The sequence below is a fragment of the Cololabis saira genome, chromosome 13, assembly GCF_033807715.1.
Source record: "Cololabis saira isolate AMF1-May2022 chromosome 13, fColSai1.1, whole genome shotgun sequence".
NCBI classification, from domain to species: Eukaryota; Metazoa; Chordata; class Actinopteri; order Beloniformes; family Belonidae; genus Cololabis; species Cololabis saira.
In genome coordinates this window covers 32,558,704-32,582,503 of record NC_084599.1, presented here as the reverse complement: position 1 = coordinate 32,582,503, position 23,800 = coordinate 32,558,704, and the positions used below count along the sequence as shown (strand labels likewise).

General features: G+C 39.6%; 1 protein-coding gene across 1 annotated transcript in view; it reads right to left on the bottom strand.

Moving 5' to 3' along the window:
- Positions 1–22,008, bottom strand: part of ap1m3 (adaptor related protein complex 1 subunit mu 3) — a 59,347-nt gene extending 37,339 nt beyond the window's left edge. Inside the window, exons 1-4 of the mRNA XM_061738678.1 lie at positions 21,769–22,008; positions 4,238–4,394; positions 2,699–2,766; positions 263–393 (exon numbers count right to left, since the gene is read on the bottom strand). Of these exons, the coding sequence (XP_061594662.1) occupies positions 263–393; positions 2,699–2,766; positions 4,238–4,394; positions 21,769–21,810 (398 nt within the window). The 5' untranslated portion in view covers positions 21,811–22,008. The remainder of the gene's footprint in view (positions 1–262; positions 394–2,698; positions 2,767–4,237; positions 4,395–21,768) is intronic.
- Positions 22,009–23,800: the final 1,792 nt, after the last annotated feature.

The following is a 23,800-nucleotide window of genomic DNA, read 5'->3' as shown; positions in this document are numbered from 1 at the left end:
TATATGCTCATCAGGCTGAACGCCAAACCACAGACACACACACACACCCCACACACACACACACACACACACACACACACACACACACACACACCTGAGGCAGGGCTTGTCAAACTTAAAAATATTTGAACAAAAATGAAAGGAAAAGAGCTCTGGGTGGAATATTAGCCACCTTGAGTGGATGTGTTTTGACATTTAAACACACACACGATTATACTGATTACACAAATGCCCGTCACCAGTTGTGTGATACATCTCTTACTCTTGCAGGACTTTGCTCTCCGTGGTTTGAGGGAATCCAAAGTCCATCACTTCATCCATCAGTTCGTACACCGTTACAAAGTTGTCGCGGATGCTCTCCTCCTCGAGCTCTTTGAAGTATTCCTTAAATACCTAGAGACATGCACAAATATGACATTATTAAACTACTGACTGTACTGAAGATACAATACCTTGTAACATGTCAGTTTTTCCTGTTTTCTATGAAAAAAGAGATGCAGATAGGAGGTACTGGGTCTTTCACGTGGCTTGGTTCTCCTGAAAATGCAAACTTATGACTGATTGAGAGGTTTCTAATAAAGCCACATCTGAAATAAACTACTCTTTAAAATCAAAGGAATATTCATAAGAGGATGTTTGTTTTGACTTAATAGGCTGTTATAGTACTTATTAATGCTGCGTTCCATTTGTCCTCGGAAGTCGGAATTTCCCAGTTCCCAGTCGGAATTTTCAACTGGAAAGCCCCTCGAAGTGGGATTTCCTACTGGGAAAGTGGGAGAAGCTTCACCCACCCCCGAGTTACCCTTCCAAGATGGCTGCCATTCCCAGTTCCCAGTTCCGATTTCTGAGGTAAATGGAACGCGGCATAAATAAGTAAACAGTTCCATATAAAAGCTGATTTATATGCCAAGATTCTTAAAGGGCTTTTCTACACCATCCATCCATCCATCAACGTCGAATTATCCATATTCAGATCAAAGAAGCCCAGACACCCACCTACCTGGCCACGACCTCCAGCTCTACAGGAGGATGCCAGCAAGGAGACTAATCTCTCCAGTGTATCCTTGGTCTGCCCCAGGCTTCCTCCCATGCCTGAAACCTCCTCCAGGGAGGCGGCCAGGGGGCATCCTAGCCAGGTGCTCGCATGACTCTGTACGCCGAGTCTCTCCCAGAGCGTCTCACCTCATCTCGAAGAGAGTCAAGCTAACTTGCAGAAGAAACTCATTTCAGCGGCTTGTATCCATGTGCTCTTTTTTTCCCCATCATCAGATGACCTCAGGTGAAAGAAGTCTCACCTTTTGCTTCAACTCTGTTTTCACCACAACAGACCAGTAAAGAGTCAGTAATAGTGCTGCACAGAATCGCCAAAGACAGGGCATTCCACCCCTTTCCAACTGAGAACCATGGTCTCAGATTTGAACATTGTGATTCTCATCCCTGCTGCTTCACACTGAGCTGTGAACTGCTCCAGTGAGAGCTGAAGGTCCTGACTGGAGGATGCCAACAGGCCCACAACATCTGCTGGAAGCTAGAGGTGGAATCCCGGCACCATGCTTAGCTGTACCTGGAAATTCTGTCCATCAAAGTTATGAACACAATTGGTGACAAAGGATGGCCCTGACGAGTCCAACTCCAACCCAGAAAGATAGGACTATTATATCTCTTGCTCGGTTGGTCTAGGGCAGGGGTCGGCAACCCGCGGCTCTAGAGCCGCATGCGGCTCTTTAGCGCCGCCCTAGTGGCTCCTGGAGCTTTTTCAAAAATGTTGGACCTTTTTTTTCCTTTTTTTCTTCTTTCTTTCTCTTTTCCTTTTTTTCTTTTCTTTCTTTTTTCTTCCTGTTTCCTTTCCTTTTTAATCTCGAAATTTTGACTTTTTTCTCGACATTTTGACTTTTTCCTCGACATTTTGACTTTTTTCTCGAGATTGTACTTCAACATTAATCTCGACATTTTGAATTTTTTCTCGACATTTCAACTTTTTTCTCAACATTTCGACTTTTTTCTCGACATTTCACTTTTTTCTCAACATTTCGACTTTTTTCTCGAAGTGCATAATGAAAAAAACAATCTTCCCCCAGTGATTACTAATATAAATACATGCAGCATGTGTTGTGTTCATTCTAAGGCATTCTAAGATTTCATTTTTTGCGGCTCCAGACATATTTGTTTTTTGTGTTTTTGGCCCAAAATGGCTCTTTCAACATTTTGGGTTGCCGACCCCTGGTCTAGGGACTGCATGGCCTGTGGTGGCAGGCTCAGTGTAAAACACACCAGCAACACTGACATGATCCAATGCCTCCAAACACCCTACATGGATCTGATGGGATCTCCTGGGCCGCCTCCCGGTTCCGAGGGGATCCAGCATTCAACAGCTAGGACAGAACTTTCTTCCTGAATCTGAGGTTCGGCTATCGATCCCACTCTTCTCCAGCAACCCTGCAATTCCTCAGTAACTGGACCACACTTTCTGATCCACTCTCTTAAAACGCAGAACCGCCACACCATGTCTGTCAATCCAGAGGCACCGGCCCAAACTTCCGTAGGATGTTGACCCATTTTGCAATACTATATAAATGAATACAAACCCATAAATGACTAACATGCTAAGATAAGAAATGCATGTGCTCAAATAAACGTCAGTGTTTATGAAACATACCATAATAGGTATCTAAACAAGTATTCTAAACATCAGACTCACCTGTACTATCTTATAAAGGAAGGAGTACACAAGAGCGGCGTTGGCGTTCTTCTTAGTCATCGCCACCACTGAAGAGTGAACAGTTAAGAAACAAATTCATATCCACAAGTGGCAAACAGTATAATGGCCTTCACATATCATGTGGGGATGTTTCAGCCGTTACATACAGAAAACACTTGTAGGACAAATGCATTATACCAGCAAGTTCCCAGAATGCAGCAGATTCTAAAGTAATTAAGAGCATAGCCCTAGAGAGGTACAACAGCTCAGTTTTATAATGCAGTGCTCTGGGAATAATAGTTACACACAAGTGAAATATGATGCTAAATTAATAATGTGGGGAGAAATGAGACTGTATAAGCTTGAAATAGAAAAATGGGGGTTCACTATACTGTGTAGGTACTAGGAATGGTACTAGAATTTGTCATCTTGAGGTAAAAACGATAAATTATATAACGTACGTGAAGGAAGGAAGGAAGGAAGGAAGGAAGGAAGGAAGGAAGGAAGGAAGAAAGAAGCAAGCCTGAAAGAAAGAAAGAAAGAAAGAAAGAAAGAAAGAAAGAAAGAAAGAAAGAAAGAAAGAAAGAAAGAAAGAAAGAAAGAAAGAAAGAAAGAAAGAAAGAAAGAAAGAAAGGAGCCCGATGAAGGAACAAAGAAAGAAAGAAAGAAAGAAAGAAAGAAAGAAAGAAAGAAAGAAAGAAAGAAAGAAAGAAAGAAAGAAAGAAAGAAAGAAAGAAAGAAAGAAAGAAAGAAAAGGAGCCTGAAAGAAAGAAAGAAAGAAAGAAAGAAAGAAAGAAAGAAAGAAAGAAAGAAAGAAAGAAAGAAAGAAAGAAAGAAAGAAAGAAAAGGAGCCTGAAAGGAAGGAAGAAAGAAAGAAAGAAAGAAAGAAAGAAAGAAAGAAAGAAAGAAAGAAAGAAAGAAAGAAAGAAAGAAAGAAAGAAAGAAAGAAAGAAAGAAGGATAAATTCCCGTTGATACGTTTTTGTGTAACAAACATGGCGGATCTGAGTCACTACAGTTTTGCAGTACAGGTGTAACTCATTTAATTGGTTTTTATTAATTCAATTTAATTGGTGTAGTTTAGTAGCATTTAGTATCTTTTAGAGCAGTGTTTTGGGGGCTCCAAAGACTGAATGTGGTGATAGATTTATAGTTAAAAAGGTGGAGTTGAATTTGTATTTTTTTTATCGTCATTTTTATCGTTATCAGGATAAATGCCAGAAATTATTGTGATACATTTTTTAGTCCATACCGCCCATCCCTAGTAGGTACCACCATGGGTGATATAAAAACACTGAGAAGCTCAAAGCTGCCTGTAAACAGACTTGAAGCACAGGACTTCCTAAATATCTGCTCAGGACAAAATGAAACCAGATCATTGATATCATAAATGCACGTCACTGATAAAAAAGCTGTCACTGAGATAGAACGTGATTAATGTCTGAAACCATATATCTGCTCCCAGTGTGTACAATAAAGGGTTTCTTTTAGACAGACACAACAAAAGGACAACGTTTAGAAATGAATCATATTTGGATACAGTAAAGGTTGCTGTGTTTGATCCACAGGAAGTGGGACGAGCCATGGCTGACCAAAGGTGTCATCTCAGCGTCTTCCTCCCTCTTCATCAGGATGGGCATGAAGTGGTCGATCTCATTCATGTCCATGTTTCCCATGTAGTTACGGCTAATCAGAACCTACACAGATAACAAAAAGACACATAAAACACTGAGGCAGAGGACAATACTAAAGAGGAACTGCTCAGTCATGAAAGATTCATAGCTTTTGGCTGAGATACTGAACCTTATACATTCTTCAGGACCCATTGGCAAGAAACCACACACATGAAGAAAAAAAACCCTACCCTCCAGCTCATATCCCAAAGAGATGTGCAAACTGGGTTTCAGGCTTGGACATCTTTTTGTAGCTTTAATGGACTGATGGATAGCTCATCATGAATGATGAATGACCGGCTTCTCAACATGAAAGAAGAATCAGAGCAGCCTGGCAAAGTTCAGAAGATTATCTCTTTCAAAATTCGTACAAACCGCGCTCTGCAAATCTGTTTATGGAAATGACGGGCTAAAAGGGGGGGCGTGCGCTGACCCACAGCCTCGGTAGTATCCTGTGAAGTCATCCCATGAAAAACATAACAATATTATCTTAATCATATAATCATGTGGCCTATAGTCAATCATTGAACCTGTAATGATGTTGTTGTACTTACAAAAAGTTATTTAACTCTTAAAATGAATTACAGATTACTCTGAGTTGAGTAATCTATAAAATTACATTCATCCAATACTACTGAGGCTAATTGCACTTATTTCCTGTTTCACAGCACTATCAGTAATCTCCAGTGTAGAATGGGGTTTTATTTTACTGTGAAGGATGTTTGGTTTGTTTTTGTTTCTGGATCATCTACTTTGGTGACTTACACAAGGAGATAGATACTCACAGTTTGTCCTTCTACCCAATTTAAAGGTGTTGTTAACAGATGAAGTCTTGGCTTTATTTAGCCTGGAGGAAGCAGAAAATTCCTAATTTAAACAGAAACACCCAGTCACACATTTGCGTTTACCAAGATGAGTCAGCAGTCTTGCTCGACTCCGGAAAGAGATAAAAGCCTCCCCGCTTCAGGGATCTGCATGACACCCTTGCATGCACACACAAACAACAAGCACACACACAATGCTGTCCTCCTTTTTTAATAGAGGAGTCTGTTGCGCAGGGGTCAGGCTGGGGCAGGAACAAAGGCAGGAGGAAATAAGAAATAAGAAAAGAACATTCCATCGGAGTAAAGCAATCTGGTGGAGAAAAAAGATATGGGCAGGCCGCTGTTCAGGTACTGTGAGGGGAGACGGAAACCACAGAGCGAACAGGTCAGAGGTCACCGCATAGAGGGAATGAGATATAGTCATTTTTGTATCAGCAAGAGGTTCAATATTGAAGGCCCCTGGAGACAAAGAAAGAGAGGGAAAAAAGTGTCCAGCGACTTACTTTGTAGTTCAGAAACCGAATCTTAAAAGAAAAAGAACCTTCAAAAACATCTTCCTCCAGCTAGTCTAAACAGTGGGTCGACTTTACAGCCGGTATTTGGTTTGTCCATGTGAAATAATCTATGTGGAGACTAGGGCTGGGCGATTTTGGCAAAAATAAAATCCTGATTTTTTTCTCTGAAAACCCGATTTTCGATTTCGATTTTTTTGGTAAAACTACAAAAGACAATGGAATAAATAAATAAACTTTTTATTTTTAAAGAAAAATAGCAAACAAATTTCCCTATTGGGAATGAAGTGCAATTGAAAGATACTGTAAATCCTCCTTGAGTTTAGTAAAGTGACAACATTTACAATTTTCTTGACCAAACAAAGATGACTAGACGAGCTCCGTCTGTAATGCAGCCAGCTGCAAAAAAGGAAAATCGATTTTCCGATTTTCCTTTTTTTAACATCGTCTTGATTAATAAATCCGATTTAGATTTAAAATCGATTAATCGCACAGCCCTAGTGGAGACATATGAATGAAGCTGAAAAGAACAGAGCAACCAGATTTACTTGGACAGTAACAACAAATCCAGCATAAAAACATGAATGGTATAAATAAACTTAGAAACCAGCAAGTCAAGTGGTGATGTTGGTTTAAATAAAAAAAAATTGAAATGATCAACAAGTTAAAAAACCTATGTTGTTAATTGTTGATTGAGAAATTGGGAGTAAAAGTGAGTGTGTCTGGTTGTTTGTGTGCATGAGACTGTGCGATGGTTTTTGGTCACTGGGACAGGCTCCAGCAGACCGCCGGGACCCTGAAGACCAATAAGTGAATATAGATACTGGATGGATGGCAATGATCAACAATATTTATAAGATAATAATAATAATATACAAAGGCATCTATCGAGTGTGCTTCTAAAATGTGATTTAGATTATGTTTCTTTCAATCTATCCATCAACTTGTTTATCTGGGTTTGGCGTTTGGGTCACTAAACAGACAGACCCAGACCACCTGGACACTTCTTCCAGCGCTTCTGGGAGAATACTAGCACATCCCCAAGCCAGCCAAATCACGTCATCTCTCCATCTTATCAGACGTATGTGCGACTGATGAGACGCCCTTCTGGGCGTCTCATCAGTCGCACATACCTAAAATAACCCCCTAGGGAAATGTCCAGGAGGCAACTGATGTGTCCAAACCACCTCAACTGGCTCTTCTGGTTGTGGAGGAGAAGTGACTTGGCTGAGCTTCTCACTTTTAAGGAGATTCAGGCCACCTTAAAGAGAAGCCAAGCCGACTTTATTCATAAAGCAATCTAAAAACAGCGAGTACTGAATAAAGTGCTGAACATGAAACACACTTTTCACAAATTCAAAAACATAAAAAACCCACTAAGATAGAAATTAAGAATGAAATAAATAAATAAGATTGATATAAAAATAATGAAAAGTGAAAAAATGAAAAATGAAAGTGAAAAAATGAAAGTCAATATCTCATAATGGGTTACAAGCCTGGCAAAAAAGGTGGATCTCAAGAGAGGATTTAAAAATGGCCAAGGAAGAAGACTGTCTGATATTTACTGGTAACGCATTCCACAATTTGGGGAACAGCAAACGCCCTATCCCCCCTGAGCCTCTGCTGAGTCCTCGGTACATCCAGGATCAGCTGGTCCGCTGATCTGAGTGACCGGGAACGAGAGTGTACGCGGCAGCTCAGAGAGGTAAGGCGGGGCAAGACCATTTAAAGATTTAAAAACTAATAAAAGGAAATTAAACATTTAAAATAGACAGGCAGCCAGTGCAGTGAAGATAGGACAGGAGTAATGTGCTCCGTTAAAAGCCGTGCAGCCGCATTTTCAACCAGCTGAAGACGAGACAGGGCAGACCAACAAATAAGGAGTTACAGTAATCCAGCCGACTGGTGATAAAAGCATGGATTACTGTTTTAAAATAAGCATTTGATAAAACAATCCTTATTTTAGCCAACTGTCTCAGAAGAAAAAATCTAGATTTCACCACTGCACTGATCTGACTGTCCAGTCCTGGTCCAGCCTTAAACGCAGGTCAGTTACAGTTGGCTTCACGTACTGTCCTAGGGGGCCCAAATCAGGACGAGATACCTCTAGTGACACTGGGACTAAAAACAATCACTTCTGTCTTTTTTTTTCATTAAAAACTTTAGACGTTTAGAGCCATCCAGGCTCTCAATTCTTCAAAGCACTTTGTTAAAGTTCACAAGGAGTTAGCGATTTTAGGGGCACGTAGGCCTGAGTGTCTTCTGCATAACAATGAAAGGCTATATTGTGCTTTCTAAAAATTAAGCCAAGAAGCAGCAAGTACAAAGAAGAAAGCAGAGGCCCAAGTATTGAGCCCTGCGGGACGCCACACGACAAAGGGGCAGAGGAGGACATGAAATTGTCGAGACCATCACAACAAGTTCTCTGAACCAGATAAGATCTGAACCACACCAGGACCGTTCCCTGGATGCCTACGCAAGGCTTTAAACGAGTTAATATTCATTTCAACTGCTTGAACCAGCAATCTTGTTCTTTCAGTCCCCACCAGGCAATGTCAAGGAACATAGATCGTAAACCTGGGCGATAAACCGATAATTTACCGTTACCGACATTCACTGCTATGACCGACATCAATTCAGTGTTTTGATAAAAAAAAAAGACTTGCGCATTTCAACAGGTTCACGCGCTCTCACGCCACAAATCGCATTTTTTCATGCTGAGAAATTAACTTCACCGCACAGTAACTCCAACAGCCCATCTTACAAACGAGTCACGGCACGCTACTGTGCGCTGAGCTCTCAACTCAGAGCAGCTGTCTGGAGTTACCGACCAATCAGTCAGTCTGAAAATAGATGATATTGTTGCCGTTTAAGGGCTATTGTACATTTATCGTTAGCGAGGTAAAACTGCCTAATTTATCGTGATATTGATTTAGGTTCATATCGCCCAGCCCTAATAGATCGTCCAGTAAAGGGACAACCTAGCCCTTTGACTTAGCTCTCTCCTCCCCACATGAGACTGCTACAGAGTTCCCATCACTACACATGCTGCGCCAATTGGCCTACACTCCATCGGTCATCACTCATAAACTGTCCACAACAGTGATTATAAATTGTTAAAAGGTAATGAACTGCAAAAGTAAAACTGTTCCGAAAAACCAAACATTTGACAAATACTGCCCTTATCAAAGTCACGCAGAGGACTGCAGACAGTAAGAGCAATACTTTAATTAACGCTAACTGGCACCATTAGTATTACTTCATAGTTCAGTTATTTATGTTTGAGACATTTAATGAAGCACGACCATGAACCACAAAGTAAAACTATCACTCCACACCAGTCATTCTCTGAAATTACATCAAACACGTCTGTTATGATGAGCTTTGACAAGCTTGACTGCTTCAATTCCCATTTCACTGTATCTAAATCCCTACTATATGCTGATGCGCGTCTCAGAGATATTTCAGTTCAGTGGTTCAAAAAATGTCCTATTTAAAAAGAAAGACATCTGACATGACATAGCAAAAACAATTCCTCAAAGAAGCAGTTTGCATATCCCACAACAATGAAAATAAACCCAATTACAATTTGGTGGAAGTGTGTTACAAAGACAGATGAGGCGATCAGTGACTGGGTATGATCAATAGGCATGACAAATTGTAGCCTTTTATTCCTGAGCATTTTTCCTTGACCAGATTAGACAGCGCCTTCAAATAAAGCAGACGGTAGGAGCAATCTGCGAGGATCTCTGAGGTCACCTTTCTCAAGGAGAAGCCAAGCACACAGAAACTAAGATGTGACATTGGTCTAGAGTAGAGAAGCTGTTAAAGAAAACAAAAAGAAAAAAATGTAAATACTTAACCTAAATTGCGTTGTTTTAAAAGGATTTAGCACATATGTCATCCATCAATTTTCTACACCCAGTTTAGCTTGTTTAAGGTTGACGGAGGCTGGAGCCTATCCCAGCTACCATCAAGCAGCAGCTGAGGAACATGCTGGCTGGACATGTTCCTGTCCTTTTTGTTTTGCAGCTGTATGAAAAGCAATCTTTTATAAAAAGGATAGTCTACTTATGTCCATGCTGAAGGAAATAAAGGAAAGAAAATAATCTCCTTTCCTTAGCATTTAGAGAATTTGACCAGCTCTCTTCATGGCTGCCACTTGGATACTCTGAGGAGATTTTACAGTTAGACTTTTCTAAACAATTAACTGGAACCACAATGATGCCATAGCATAGCAGGAATGGACAATCTGGAGCTTTGGGAGGATTCCTGGTGGGCCGCTTGACAGTTGACCCTGTGTTCAAATAATAATAATTAAAAAAGGCTGCTTTGACTATCATTGCACCAGTTAATCTGCTCAAAGAATACACAATTTACTTTTTAGAGTTGGTCATTTTCTGTTAGCAGCATCTGAATTACTTGCCAATTGTGCTGAAAACAAGGGCATAAGGATCTCCAAGTATTTACATCTATATCATCTACATCATTCAAAACAGAATCCCAGTTCTTCAAAAGCCAGCATGGGATGTTCCACAGTACTGCCTTACAACTTCCTGTATCGAGTGAATAGGTGAGGAGGGAGTGGGACATAAGTTGCTGGAAAAGCTCATCATGTTTTCTGGTTTTCTTTGAGACACATTTCTCAAAGAAAGCCAGAGACCCAGACTAAAGATCAATAACATTGTAGAATTCATTGTCCTCTTGAACTTTGCTGCTTGGTTGAACATCCGGAGCCACTGTATTGTTTCTCGGGTCGGAAATTAACTTCCAAAATTCCTTTCTTCAAACTGTAAGAGTCTGTGACTGAATACTTGCCACGCAAGCTAAAACAACTCAAAAGCTTGAAGCAATGTAACTGGACATCGTCTTCTTTTCTTTTTTGATAACCTTTAAACTTCTATCCTGAGCAAGTCATCAGTTTGAAGGACGTCCAGTTGCCTGGTCTCAAGCCTTGAGTCACCATGAACTGAAGACTGGGAATCTTGACCAGAATAAGCTACAAGAAGAACAGGCCGTCAGCTTCACGACAGTTATCTGGACTTCAATGAGTTCAAATGTCAAAATATAACTTTTATTTTACATATTTATGGATGGACAAATTTGTGTATGTAATAGATATTCTTTCCAGCAGACCCTTGTGACCCTGCATAGGATTAAGCGGGTATAGAAGATGATTGAATAAATATATATATACATTTATTTATATATATATATATATATATATATATATATAGATCTCGACTAAAAACTAAGGGCGACCGGGCCTTTGCTATCAGGGCCCCGTCGCTCTGGAATGACCTGCCGGAGGAGATCAGGCGAGCCACATCTCTGTCCATTTTTAAATCTCTTTTAAAAACACACTTTTTTAAATGTGCTTTTACTTAACATCTAATAATGTACTCTTTAATATCCAATGTTATTATTTTCTAATGTTTTATTGTATTTCTATGCTCTTATGTTTTTATATTTTTGTCATTTTATTGGATTCTGCCTTTTAATTCTGCTCTTGTAAAAGCACCTTGTAACTGTGTTTGGAAAGGTGCTATACAAATAAAGCTTATTATTATTATTATTATTATTATTATTATATAGTAATTACTATTCTGCATCTCTTTCCTCGTGATTTAGAAGGAGTTCAACCTGAACTAGGCCACAACAGTGACGGTAATAGTAATGACAATCATTAGTAGTAAATATTTAAAGGAAAAAAAAAAGAAAAACAGGTGATTTGTATGGGATTGGCACTGATACTAAAGCACTATCCAAAGCCTAGGCACTGAAATTAGTGCCAGAAAATGAAAAATGGTATTGGAACATCTCCAGTTCCTACATTTATGACTTTGAGGATTGCAGCTGACAGAACAGCTGTCATCACCTGAAACAATTCCTCCAGCTAAACTGTCAAACGTGGTTGAGACAACGCGCCCAGTTTCACGGTTTCTTTTTTTAATTTCCATTTCACTACAAACCAATTAAAACTATTCGTAAGAGGTGAAAATATACAAAATCTTGTAAAAAATACAACTAGGAGTCAGGTGCTTAAAAAAAAGAGAAAAAAGAGAAGTGGAGACGTGATTGACAGTGATGTGGCCAATTTTTTTAAGATAACATACATCCTTTTATTTCCCAAGGACAGAGGACCAAAGTGGCTACTCAAGGTATTGAAAGAGATGTTGATGAAGATGGGAACTATACCGTTATGTCACTTTGTCAGTGCATTGCAAAGAGAAATCAACTTTGTCAGTGAATTGCAAAGAGAAATCACCAGGCACAGAATGTTCTTCATATGAGACCTGAAGACTAAAAACAAAGCCTAAAAAAACCCCATAAATAAACAGAGCATGAGCTGTAAAATAACCCAATCCCCAACGGAAAATGATGACAACAGTGGAATTAGTCAGGGGGAACGCGACTCCTGTCCTCAGATGACTGCGGTTGTGCGCTGTGACACTGATGGACAGGAGGCTGAGTACAGAGACCTGGTAAACTGCTGTGTGCCACGGTGTGGGAAACCAACACTTCGCCTTGAACAAGAGCAAAACAAAGGAGATATTGATTTTTGTAGGATCAGGGATGAGCCAAACACTATTCCCATCATAGGAGAAACGGTGGAGTTGGAGCACACTGACTTTACAACAGAAAAGTCTGCAAAATAAACAGTACGAGGAGGGAAGGAGCAGACTGTACTTCTTAAGGAAGCTTAGTCCTTCGGTGTTTGCAACAGGACGTTACATATCTAAGAATCTATAAGTCATGATAGAGTGTGCAGTTTTATCTGCAATTATGTGCTGCTCTGTTCTCGAGATCCTGGAACTGATTGTGCAAAGAAAAATGTTGCATAAAATGCATAAATAATGAGCAACAGTGCACATCCCTGATCAAGTCTTTAGTTAAAGAACAGGTTTGCTGCAACAGTGATCATAACAGGAGTTCATTCCTGCCCACTATTGAATTAAAGTGAAATAAGATGAACTGAAGTGAATTGTCACTTCTGTGATATTTGTGATATTTGTCATATTGAAAATATGAGAGAATATGAAATCAGTTTAAGGAATAAAATATTTATGAATATTAAGTTGTTGCAGTTAATTAGAAAATATAACTTGCACTTACAGTATAGTTTTTTCATTAAATTGTGACATTTCTGTAGTTAAAAAAACAACAGTGGTCCCACAGGTTTAAAGGAATTTAACAGTCTGGCCCTAACAGTTTTATTAGATGTTTCAAATAAATATGGTTGAATACCGTTTCATTTAAAAATAAATCCCAGTAGGCTACCTGGACTTTGGGTATTGGCTGATACTGAGTATTAGTTTGATTCTAGTGTTACTTTTATTTTCATTCATTCATTTTTTTAACAAACAAATCTTCACTTTTTTTTTTTCCTTTTTAAATTTAATCAACGTCATCGCACACAGAAAATGAAATGGCTTCACGAAGAAAAAAACAATGCTGATGATCATATTTATTAAAACACGTCACGTGAGAAAAGTTCTAAAAGGTTACACAATTATATGAATTACCTTCAGACATCAACGTGAAGCAGAGCAACAATGGCAGCTTCAGCACAACTACAGGACATGGCTGACTGGAGATTTTGGAGGGAATGTGTCTGCAGGGACCACGGTACTCTACTCTAGGTGAGGAATGGCTGAACAGCTGATTTAGTTTAGCAGGAACACTCCTCCGGCATCTCAGCGCTGAACTGGCCCGAGCGCGACAGAGGGAGACTGGGAGAAGTCCCGCCATGCCTGCACCAGTACAAGCCCTCATTCCCACCCAAGTTCCTAACGGGAGCCTTTCAGCGACTGACAGGTCGGACACCTCTCAGTCGTCCTGAGCTGACTATGCCAGCCAAGTCCAGATGGGTAAAATCCTTTCCTACATTGTGGTTGAACAGGCAAACCTTAAAATGCAATTTGCAGCAAAGAGCCGATTCCCGAAACTAATCCACAATGTATTCTGTTTACTGTAGCATGAAGCTAACATTAGGGCTGCAACTAATGACTATTCAGAAAATCAATTAGTCATTGGCTATTGAAACGATTAGAGATGCACCGATCGATCGGCCCCCGATCGGGATCGGGCCGATAATGGCACTATCGGCTTTGATCGGAGATCGGAAAAATAATAGTTCAGAGCGGCCGATCTGATGACGTTTACAACAACAAACCCCCGCCCGCGCGGGTGTTCCTACATCTCAGACCGAGCGGTCCTGAGGGAGCGTGACCGGCCGCGCCGGTGCAGGAGTTTTACAATGTCTGAAAAGGACAACAAATTTGCAGTTTGCAAAATGTGTCCAAAGGAGATACCATGAGGAGGAATGTTACAAAAGAATTTCAACACAACAAAGCTTATTAGACATTTGAAAGTTCTTCACACGGAGCATATTGAGTTTTCAAAGTTGGCTGCAGCAGAAAAAAAGGGAGACAGAAAAAAAGGAGCGCGCAGCAACGGCACTAATTACTCAGCTGTAACACCTGTAACAGAGACTTATAAACGACAGGAAGAAAAATAAAGAACTACATCGTAAGGTAATGAATTCATAAGCCTTGATCATCAGCCGCTTTCTAAACACGTTTTAAACATGTTTGCAGCTCGGATCCGCGGTGCGCGCTGCCGCTGTACACGCTGCCGCGTCATGAATATTTTACTGATTAAATCCTGTCGGAGTTTTACCAGATTATTTACAGTCCAAACCCTCACGCAGGACGACAGTCGTGTCAGTCGCTTCAGGAGTGACATGTGGATTTCTAGTGTGAAGAGTTTTGCTTCACTGAAGAGTTTCTTTACACGTGACGGATGCTACCGCTAAAGCTTTCACAAAGCTTAATATTTCATAATTAATTTTTATTTTAAGATTTAATTCCTCTTTCCACAGGAAAACTAAGGTTTATAGTTTGTAACTTCTATCAACTTTTAGAGAGGGACATGTCTGCTGTTGTCTGTGTTGGTCACATGTTGTACATAATTAGTACCACAGGAAACCTGAAGCTGGTAAACTACACTTACTGACGAATTTATGGATTTCACGCTGTGATCGGTGATCGGCAAAATCGGGATCGGCCGATACTGGTTTTCGAGATCGGTGATCGGTGATCGGCCCTGAAAATCCTGATCGGTGCATCTCTAGAAACGATTAGTCGACTAATCGTTCCAGCCCTACTAACATGTCACCAAAAGTCTGATTGCTTCTTACCGATGTGACTAAACAACTTAACGCAATTGCAGATAACATCCAAGTCCACATGTGCTGGCAGAATGCCTGTACGTGTCATTTCTCTGACGACAGCATCCAGCATCCTGGCACCTGTGGCTACAACCCTCCAATGTGCAGCAACTCTTCTTTTTTAAATCGACTTTCATGTTGGACCATTTTTCTCTTTATCTTGGCTCTGGTGCGATGATCTGATCCTGCCGGTTTACAGCCTTACGCACACTGAATATATTTTTATTTTACAACTTACACCAGAGGAAATACCACGTCACTTGGGAAGCATCAAGGAAACGTACAGGAACAAGCAAGCGCACATGTATTTCCCTCCAAACTTGTTTTTCCAGATTTGGACGTAGCCCATCTTTCCGTATGAAAGCCGCGCTATTCTTCGTACACGAGGCCCCTGGGCTGATCAAAGACAGGAAACTCCAGCCCTGGTTTCCAGTGTATTTGAATTTGATAGGATCCACTCACTGCAGACCTCTATACCCACACAGCAACCAAGAAACCCTGAGCGGAGCGTCTTACCCACGGGCAAACAGCGATAGAATAAAGAAAAGGAAATCTCAGCCAAACTAGTGTCTGTTTGTATTACCCATCAAAACTTTGGAACAATCACAATGAAAATAACACAAAGTCAGTCCCAGATCAATCTGACTGTAGGATATAAAGTGAAAGAGCTGTTGGGATTAACTGTGGTATACTTGAGATAAAGGGACATTGACAAATGAATAAAGACTCTACAGAACGCTCCATCAATTGCAACCATTTAACATTGTGAATGGTCACAGTTTGAGGTTGAAAGCAGCTGAACAAGAGTCTACAGTCACACTGGCAGCTGCATGGGGTTGTTTTTTTAATTGTACTTGTTGGCATCGTGGGTGAGAGATCAAGCCAGAGGGAAAAAAAAAAAAATCACATGGAGATCTTCCGGGGTGGAACCGTGACACAATTTGGGAAACACAATTCTTCCCAAAGATTTACTTAGTTGTGTGTACAGTTGTTTTGTTTTACAGATAAAGGGGTGGCTGCAAGGTGACAGATCTGTGGTCTTTAGTCACAGTGTTCCTGCATTGATACCTAACTTGCACATTTACATGCCAGTGTCCTTGGGTAAAATACAGAATCCAGCATTGCCTCCCAGTGTGTTCCACACTTGTGACTTGGTTTGAAATAAAGCACCTGCTTATTAAATGTAATGTGGTATATATACGTGTGGTTGGATTTTCAGCCAACTCATTTTTATCGGTGATCAGTCAATTTCAGTACCAAAAAGTCTCATGCACAAGATGTTTTTACATATGTTATTGTTATCCAGGAGGCTAAGAGAGTGGTGGAGAGAGTTTCAAGTTTGTAAGCTGTTGGGTCGTTCAAGTCCAATAGTCGACCTTGCTCTGGGTCATTGGAGTCTCTTATTATCGACAGTCGAAACAATTAAACATGTAGGGGTTCTATCACTTTTTATGCAAATATTTCAGTAACTAAGAAAATAGAGTCCACTAGCTTTGATTCAAACCTTTGAGAATTCCCATGACTTAGATGACTGAGAGTCTACACCAGCATTATATCTGAAAGGTACAGTATATCAGTATCATTGAATTGAATAATCATGGATGACTTTTACACAATTACAGATGTTAACTGTCCTCTCACTGTTTAACACAACCCTCCAAAGTTGATGAGAGGACGAAGAGTAAACTAATCACTGATTGAACTGCAGGGTTTTCTGGCAGGACCGGCTCAATACCCGCATGAGAGTACCATCTCTCAAATATAGGACCAGTCTAGGCTGAGGGGTGCATTTGCAAGACAGAAACCATTTCTTACAAAGAAGAAAACTCAAGTCGGTCAGAATTACGCCCAAAAGTCCCATGTGGGAAAATGTGCTATGGTCTCACAAGAAAAAGGTTGCACTTTTTGGTCAGGGCACCTTGTCAAGAGAGATGGAAAAAAAATAAATAGCTCCAAATACTACGATATAATGGTGAAAGGCCTTCTGTCCTCTAGTAACAACCTGAAAATCAACAAAGACGTGGCTTTAAAAAAAGGAAACTCAACAAGCCGGTCAAACCCCTCGAAATCCTAGAGAACTACTAAAAGGAGCTGTGCAAAAGAGCTCCCCTCACAATTTGAAGGAGATTGATCTTTTCTGCAAAGAAGAATGTGAAAAAACTCTAAAGTACATATTTGTGAAGTTAACCGACTTTCTGCTGAAATAAAGGTAAAAGGTGCCTCCACAAAGTATTAGCTGAGAGGGGAGTGCGGATTTATTCAATCAAGATATCATAGACTCTTTTATTCAAGATATTCCCAACAAATGTGTTAAAAAAAATGTGTTTTTTGGAATATTGCATGAAAGATGTAGCAAGTCTGACATTAATGTTGATGTTTTTATTTTACATTTTTAAAAACCTGCAATTTCCCCTGCTGATTTGTTAGGCACACCTGGTATACCTAATAAGGTGGGAATGTCTCTTATAATGTGGCCTGTGAGTTTGCGTACCCACATATATAGAGACAAATGTCAGTATTTTGACAGACTACATGATTTTCGGGGTCAGCTGATCATTGGTCTCTTGGTTTGTATTTGGAAATTTTAAAGTCATTTCACTATTCCCACTACATGATCTGACAGCGGTTTCTAAAACCACAATTTATCAACAAAAACATACAGTGGGGCAAAAAAGTATTTAGTCAGCCACCAATTGTGCAAGTTCTCCCGCTTAAAAAGATGAGAGAGGCCTGTAATTTTCATCATAGGTACACTTCAACTATGAGAGACAGAATGGGGAGAAAGAATCGAAATCACATTGTAGAATTTTAAATGAATGAATTGGTAAATTCCTGGGTAAAATAAGTATTTGGTCACCTACAAACAAGCAAGATTTCTGGCTTTCACAGAGCTGTAACTTCTTCTGTAAGAGACTCCTCTGTCCTGCACTCGTTACCTGTATTAATTACACCTGTTTTAACTGGTTATCAGTATAACAGACACCTGTCCACAACCTCAAACAGTCACACTCCAAACTCCACTATGGCCGAGACCAAAGAGCTGTCAAAGGACGTGAGAAACAAAATTGTAGACCTGCACCAGGCTGGGAAGACTGAATCTGCAATAGGTAAGCAGCTTGGTGTGAAGAAATCAACTGTGGGAGCAATTATTAGAAAATGGAAGACACACAAGACCACTGATAATCTCCCTCCATCTGGGGCTCCGTGCAAGATCTCACCCCGTGGGGTAAAAATGATCACAAGAACGGTGAGTAAAGATCACAGAACCACACGGGGGGAACTAGTGAATGACCTGCAGAGAGCTGGGACCAAAGTAACAAAGGAACCATCAGTAACACACTACACCACCAGGGACTCAGCCAGTACATGTCCAGGCCCGTCTGAAGTTTGCTAGAGAGCATTTGGATGATGCAGAATAGGATTAGGAGAATGTTATATGGTCAGATGAAACCAAAATATAAGTTTTTGGTAGAAACACAACTTGTCGTGTTTGGAGGAGAAAGAAAGCTGAGTTGCTTCCAAAGAACACCAAACCTACTGTGAAGCATGGGGGTGGAAACATCATGCTTTGGGGATGTTTTTCTGCAAAAGGACCAGGACGACTGATCCGTGTAGGGAAAGAATGAATGGGGCCATGTATCGTGAGATTTTGAGTGAAAACCTCCTTCCATCAGCAAGGGCATTGAAGATGAAACGTGGCTGGGTCTTTCAGCATCACAATGATCCCAAACACACCACCCGGGCAACGAAGGAGTGGCTTCGTAAGAAACACTTCAAGATCCTGAAGTGGCCTAGCCAGTCTCCAGATCTCAAGCCCATAGAAAATCTTTGGAGGGAGTTGAAAGTCCGTGTTGCCCAGCGACAGCCCCAAAACATCACTGTTCTAGAGGAGATCTGCATGGAGGAACGGGTCAAAATACCAGCAACAGTGTGTGAAAACCTTGTGAAGACTCACAGAAAACATTTGACCACTGTCATTGCCAACAAAGGGTATATAACAAAGTATTGAGGTGAACTTTTGTTATTGTCCAAATACTTATTTTCCACTATAATTAGCAAATACATTCTTTAAAAATCAGACAATGTGATTTTCTGGATTTTTTTTCCCCCATTTTGTCTCTCATAGTTGAGATATACCTGTGACGAAAATGACAGGCCTCTCTCATCTTCTTAAGTGGGACAACTTGCACAATTGGAGGCTGACTAAATACTTTTTTGCCCCACTGTATGTGGGAAATGACAAATAAAATCCTGCACAAAACAGCTGATTATTTAAAAAAGGTAAAAGAGAGGAAAGAACTGCTGTTTGTTTCTTCCCCTGTGTTCAGATGACAAAAAAAAGAGAGCGAGAGAAAGAACATGGGTGGATTGGATTAAGATAGTGGGGAATAGAAATTGTACAGAGAGAATTGAACACCAGTAAAAAAAATGCCTTCTCCTATAGCGGTATGATGTGCATCTCCCCCTTGCTTTCATGGATTTCTCCTTTGGCATTTCGTAACTCATGGTGACCTTTCCGAATGACTGCTGTCTCTCATTGGCTGTACCTCAAACAGCTACTCCAATGATGGCGCGAGATATCCAACTTTTTTAATATCCTTTGACCATCATCAATGACTTCGGTGAGAGTCTTTGGATTGTTCACACTTTAAGGATTAAATACCGACTCCTGGCCCCCATGCCTGTCAGAGAGCTCTGACTGGCAAATTGGCTTAAAACTGTGTGGTCTGAAAGACCCCTCAGCTTCATCTCTGATTACAGAAAACATCCTCACACATTTTAAATCCCAACGGATATCAAGTTGCTACAACTCATCACAGGCTTAATCTTCAGCCTGAGCAGGTTCAAGTATTAGAAATTCTACTGGGAGGCCGAAGGAACAAATGATGCAATGTGCTTTCAACAGACTGACATGTGGGTGCAGGGAGCAGGTCCCATGAGCAGTCTGGTGCCAAGAAGGTATGATGGAAAGAGGCAAACCTGACAGTGGAGGGGTAAAGGGCGGAGGTGGAAACTGCCCTCTGCAGTAGCCGTGCGTTTCCAAGCGTGTCTTTGAATACCAAAGCAGCCCGTCTGCTTGTGGACGATTGGTTTCTGTTACCGTCTCCAGAACTGCCTAAATGATTACTTTTATGTGTAGTGTCGTTTTGAATATTTTAACCCTGTTCTGCACCCCAGATTAATACATTTTTAATATTTAACTTCAACGCACTCTTCTTCTTGGAGTGCTGGTAGAGGAGCCCGTCTGGTCAGGGCAGAAGCAGAGGCACAGACAGGGCGAGGGGTGAAGATGAAGCACTGCTGAATGGCCTCAGGGCAGAGATAAATAGATAGCGAGAGTGAGAAAGAGAAAAGCTTTAATCTGTACAATCATAGCGGCTATGAGGGATGGATCCTTCTCCCTGATGGATATTGTTGTCAAGCAGATGAGGCTTCTTCAGCAGCTGCTTCTTGTTGCCCTCCTAGTAACTCTGGAAATGTGTAATAATCACCTCTTAAACTGACAGTTTCTGTGACATGAGGAAAAACTCTGAAACCCAGGTGTGAAATGTCCACAGGTGACACACTCGTGCTCCGTCTGATTAGAAATTCAGCATATTCAAGTCATTTAGTGAGACTTTCGACTGCTTGATGAAACCGATCAATATAAAATTAACGTGAACCTGATTGCTTTAACAGTTTTATATAAAAAGTGACAAGACAAACTGGTTCCAGCCCCTGTAAATTAGGAATTTAACCGGGTTTTCTTCAGGATCTGTGGTTGTAAAAACAAACAGCACTGAGCTTGGACTGTTGACCAAACAAACTGAGCAAAGTGTAGGGGCTGCAGGTCATGGGATGAGACAGTTTCCACTCATTTTTCCTATTTGACTGTTAACTTCATTCAACAAAAATGCATGTTAATGAAAATAAAAATGATTAACTTAAATTCTAAATAAATAATAGCCTAAACAGAGCAGCACCCTTAATTAACTATATTTTAACAATTGGTAGTAGGCTATTTGTAGTAGTAGTAGTAGTAGTAGTGTTTATTTCGAATATGAATCATATAAAAAAGAAAGAAAATAAGACAATCGTCTTAACATGAGACATAACAAAGTACATATTCGAAAGGGAGTGAGAAGAAGTAAAACTTATAAACTCTCACCCCCTCTCCTTAAATATGACTAGCTAACACATGCGAACATAACATTATGCAAACATAATAGAAAAAATAAATAAAAATAAAAAAACAAAAACAATCAAAACAAGACAATAAAAACATTGTAGCAACATAAGCTACTGACTAGTGTAAGAAAATAAGGATAAAAATAGATAAATAAAAAATAAACACTGTATCATTGCACCCAAGCATTTTGCTCATCCCTGTACCTCTGAAAAATAATATCTTTGTATTTTATTTTAAACGGTTTAATATTATTATTATTTGTTCATTATTTAAGTGACTGAATAAAGTCTACAATGTTTTTAATTGAATTAAAGCATTTTTTTCCCCTGAAAAATAAATATTTATCAATTTAAGCAATTCTTATCCAGTCCATCATCCATAGGCTACATTATTTTTAGTAGTAAATCTTGTTATGAGAGAGAAAAGTGCAATAAAAGCTGCATCGCTGCACAAGGACAAGCCCTCTTGTGTTTCTAAATATCGCCAAACGAGTTTGGCAAGTTCAGTTTCTCTTCCTGTCCGTTTCTTTTCAGGGTTGCAGAGATCCGTCAGCACTAAGTCAGAAAGCTAAAACACAAACGCGGGGACTGAAAGGGTCCCATGTGTCAGTTGTTGAGCCTCTTCTCCGTCAACTTCCCACCAACAAGTCGGAGCAACTCACCTTCCCCTTCAGGTCCAGGATGAAGATCGCAGACGCGGACATCTCGCCGGAGAGAGAGACTTCCCTTAAATGAGAAGTAGACTAGAGAATGGATGGCTCTGCTGGCAGATATGGGTCACATATAGGAGATAAAAGTCGCGCCCATCCTCGTCCTCTCTGCTCTCCTCCCCTGCTCTTCTCTTCTCTTCTCTGCACGAGAGAGCGTTTAGTCGCAACTCGCTGCTTTTCCGGACCAAACCGTCAAAGTCGACACATTCACGGAAGTACAAGTTCCGCTTAGGTTACGGCTATTTTTTTTCACTTTTTTCCCCATAATAATAATGATTGTAGTTATTAATATGAATTAATTAATTAATTTATATATTTATTTAATGTAAGATCAGCAGCAGTAATGAAAGTAGGCCTACATAAGTCAATGCAAAGAAATGTCCTTAAACTTTTATTGAGTTTGCACCTTTTTTTTTTTTTTCATTTTTATTCATTCTACACAAATGTTTCCAGGAGAAAATAATCTACTCTGGCCAAAAAAAAGTTGTTTATATTTTGAAGAAGAATAAGAAATGCTGAGGGCTCCGATCAAATGGGTGGGTAATGTCTGGGGTTATGATTTTATTTTTATTTATTTATATATTTATTTATTTTTTGCCCTTAATTTATGTGTTAATTTTGCATTGTTATACTTAATAATATGGGCATTACCTTTTTTTTTTTTTGTATTTGCTTTTTGTTATTACATTTATTTATTCATTTGTTGTTGTTATGTATTGGTGTTTTTTGTTTTGTCTTGTTAAAATATCATATACATGCCCCATGTTGTTTTTTCAGAAAATGGAAAAAAGAAATAAAAATTTGATCACAAAAAAAAAAAGAAAAAAGCGGTGGGAAAGGTTTGATTGGAAGTAGCTCAAAGTCAAAGTAAAAAGAGTCACAAGACTGGATGATGAAGTCTGTATGGGAAAATTATAGTGTATGAAATTTAACAATGTTATTTTATGTTATTTTATTATAAAATGAAAAGAAATACATTATTTTAAGAAATATCTGAGCGGTGGGAACATGGCTGAATTGCTTGATATTAGGGGTCCTAATCCTGACTGATATTAAGATTTGTGGTTCACTTAGAGATTAGGTTGATGGATAAAAGACCACATCTTTACAGAATAAAATAGCAAACATTAGCACATGAAAAGTAATTATAGAAATCTGAAACAATATAGTTGTTTTTTTATTTTTAATATAATACTACGTTTTTGGTAACGTTAAAGTGACTTAAAGATTAAGGTTTGTTTTTGTATTTAAGTATATTGTATAAGATTTGCTTGTAATTGACCATATTTCTCTCTCTCTCTCTCCAATTAAAAAAAAATTATATATATATATATATATATATGTATATATATATATATATATATATATATATATATATATATATATATATATATATATATATATATATATATATATATATATATATATACATTTTTATTTATTTTTTTCATTTGTAGTAGAAAAGAGAACAAGTACCTTTGAGCAGTTTTTGGTAGTTTTTCTGAAGTACGTGAGCCTAAAGGTAACGAGGTCAGAAAGCTCCGGATGCTTTTATTTTGAAGACGGAATGGCTTTGTTTCCGTGTTTGCTGCGAGCTTCACCAGAGCGTTTCCTGCCTGACAGCTCCGCAGACTTGTCAGAGCTCATCAGCCTGCTCTCTCAGCTGCAGCTTCTGACCGGGGAGCAGCGTCAGAGTGAGTTACTGTTGTTTCAACCAGCCTTGGAAAGTTTAAACAGGTGAATGTTATGATTCCAGTTAGTGGAAAACAGGAACCAAGACTACTTTTTTGTTTGTGCCACAACTTCTGAGCAGAAAAGCGGGGCCCCATGTGAAGGGCCCCGCTGTACTAAAGAAGCATCTCAATAATGGCAAAAGCTAGACACTTCCTACATAGCAAATCACTCCACACTCTGTAGTGTTCAATGGTTTTACCTTATTTAAATTACTGCATAGAGGTCTGGGGCAATACATATAAAAGTACTT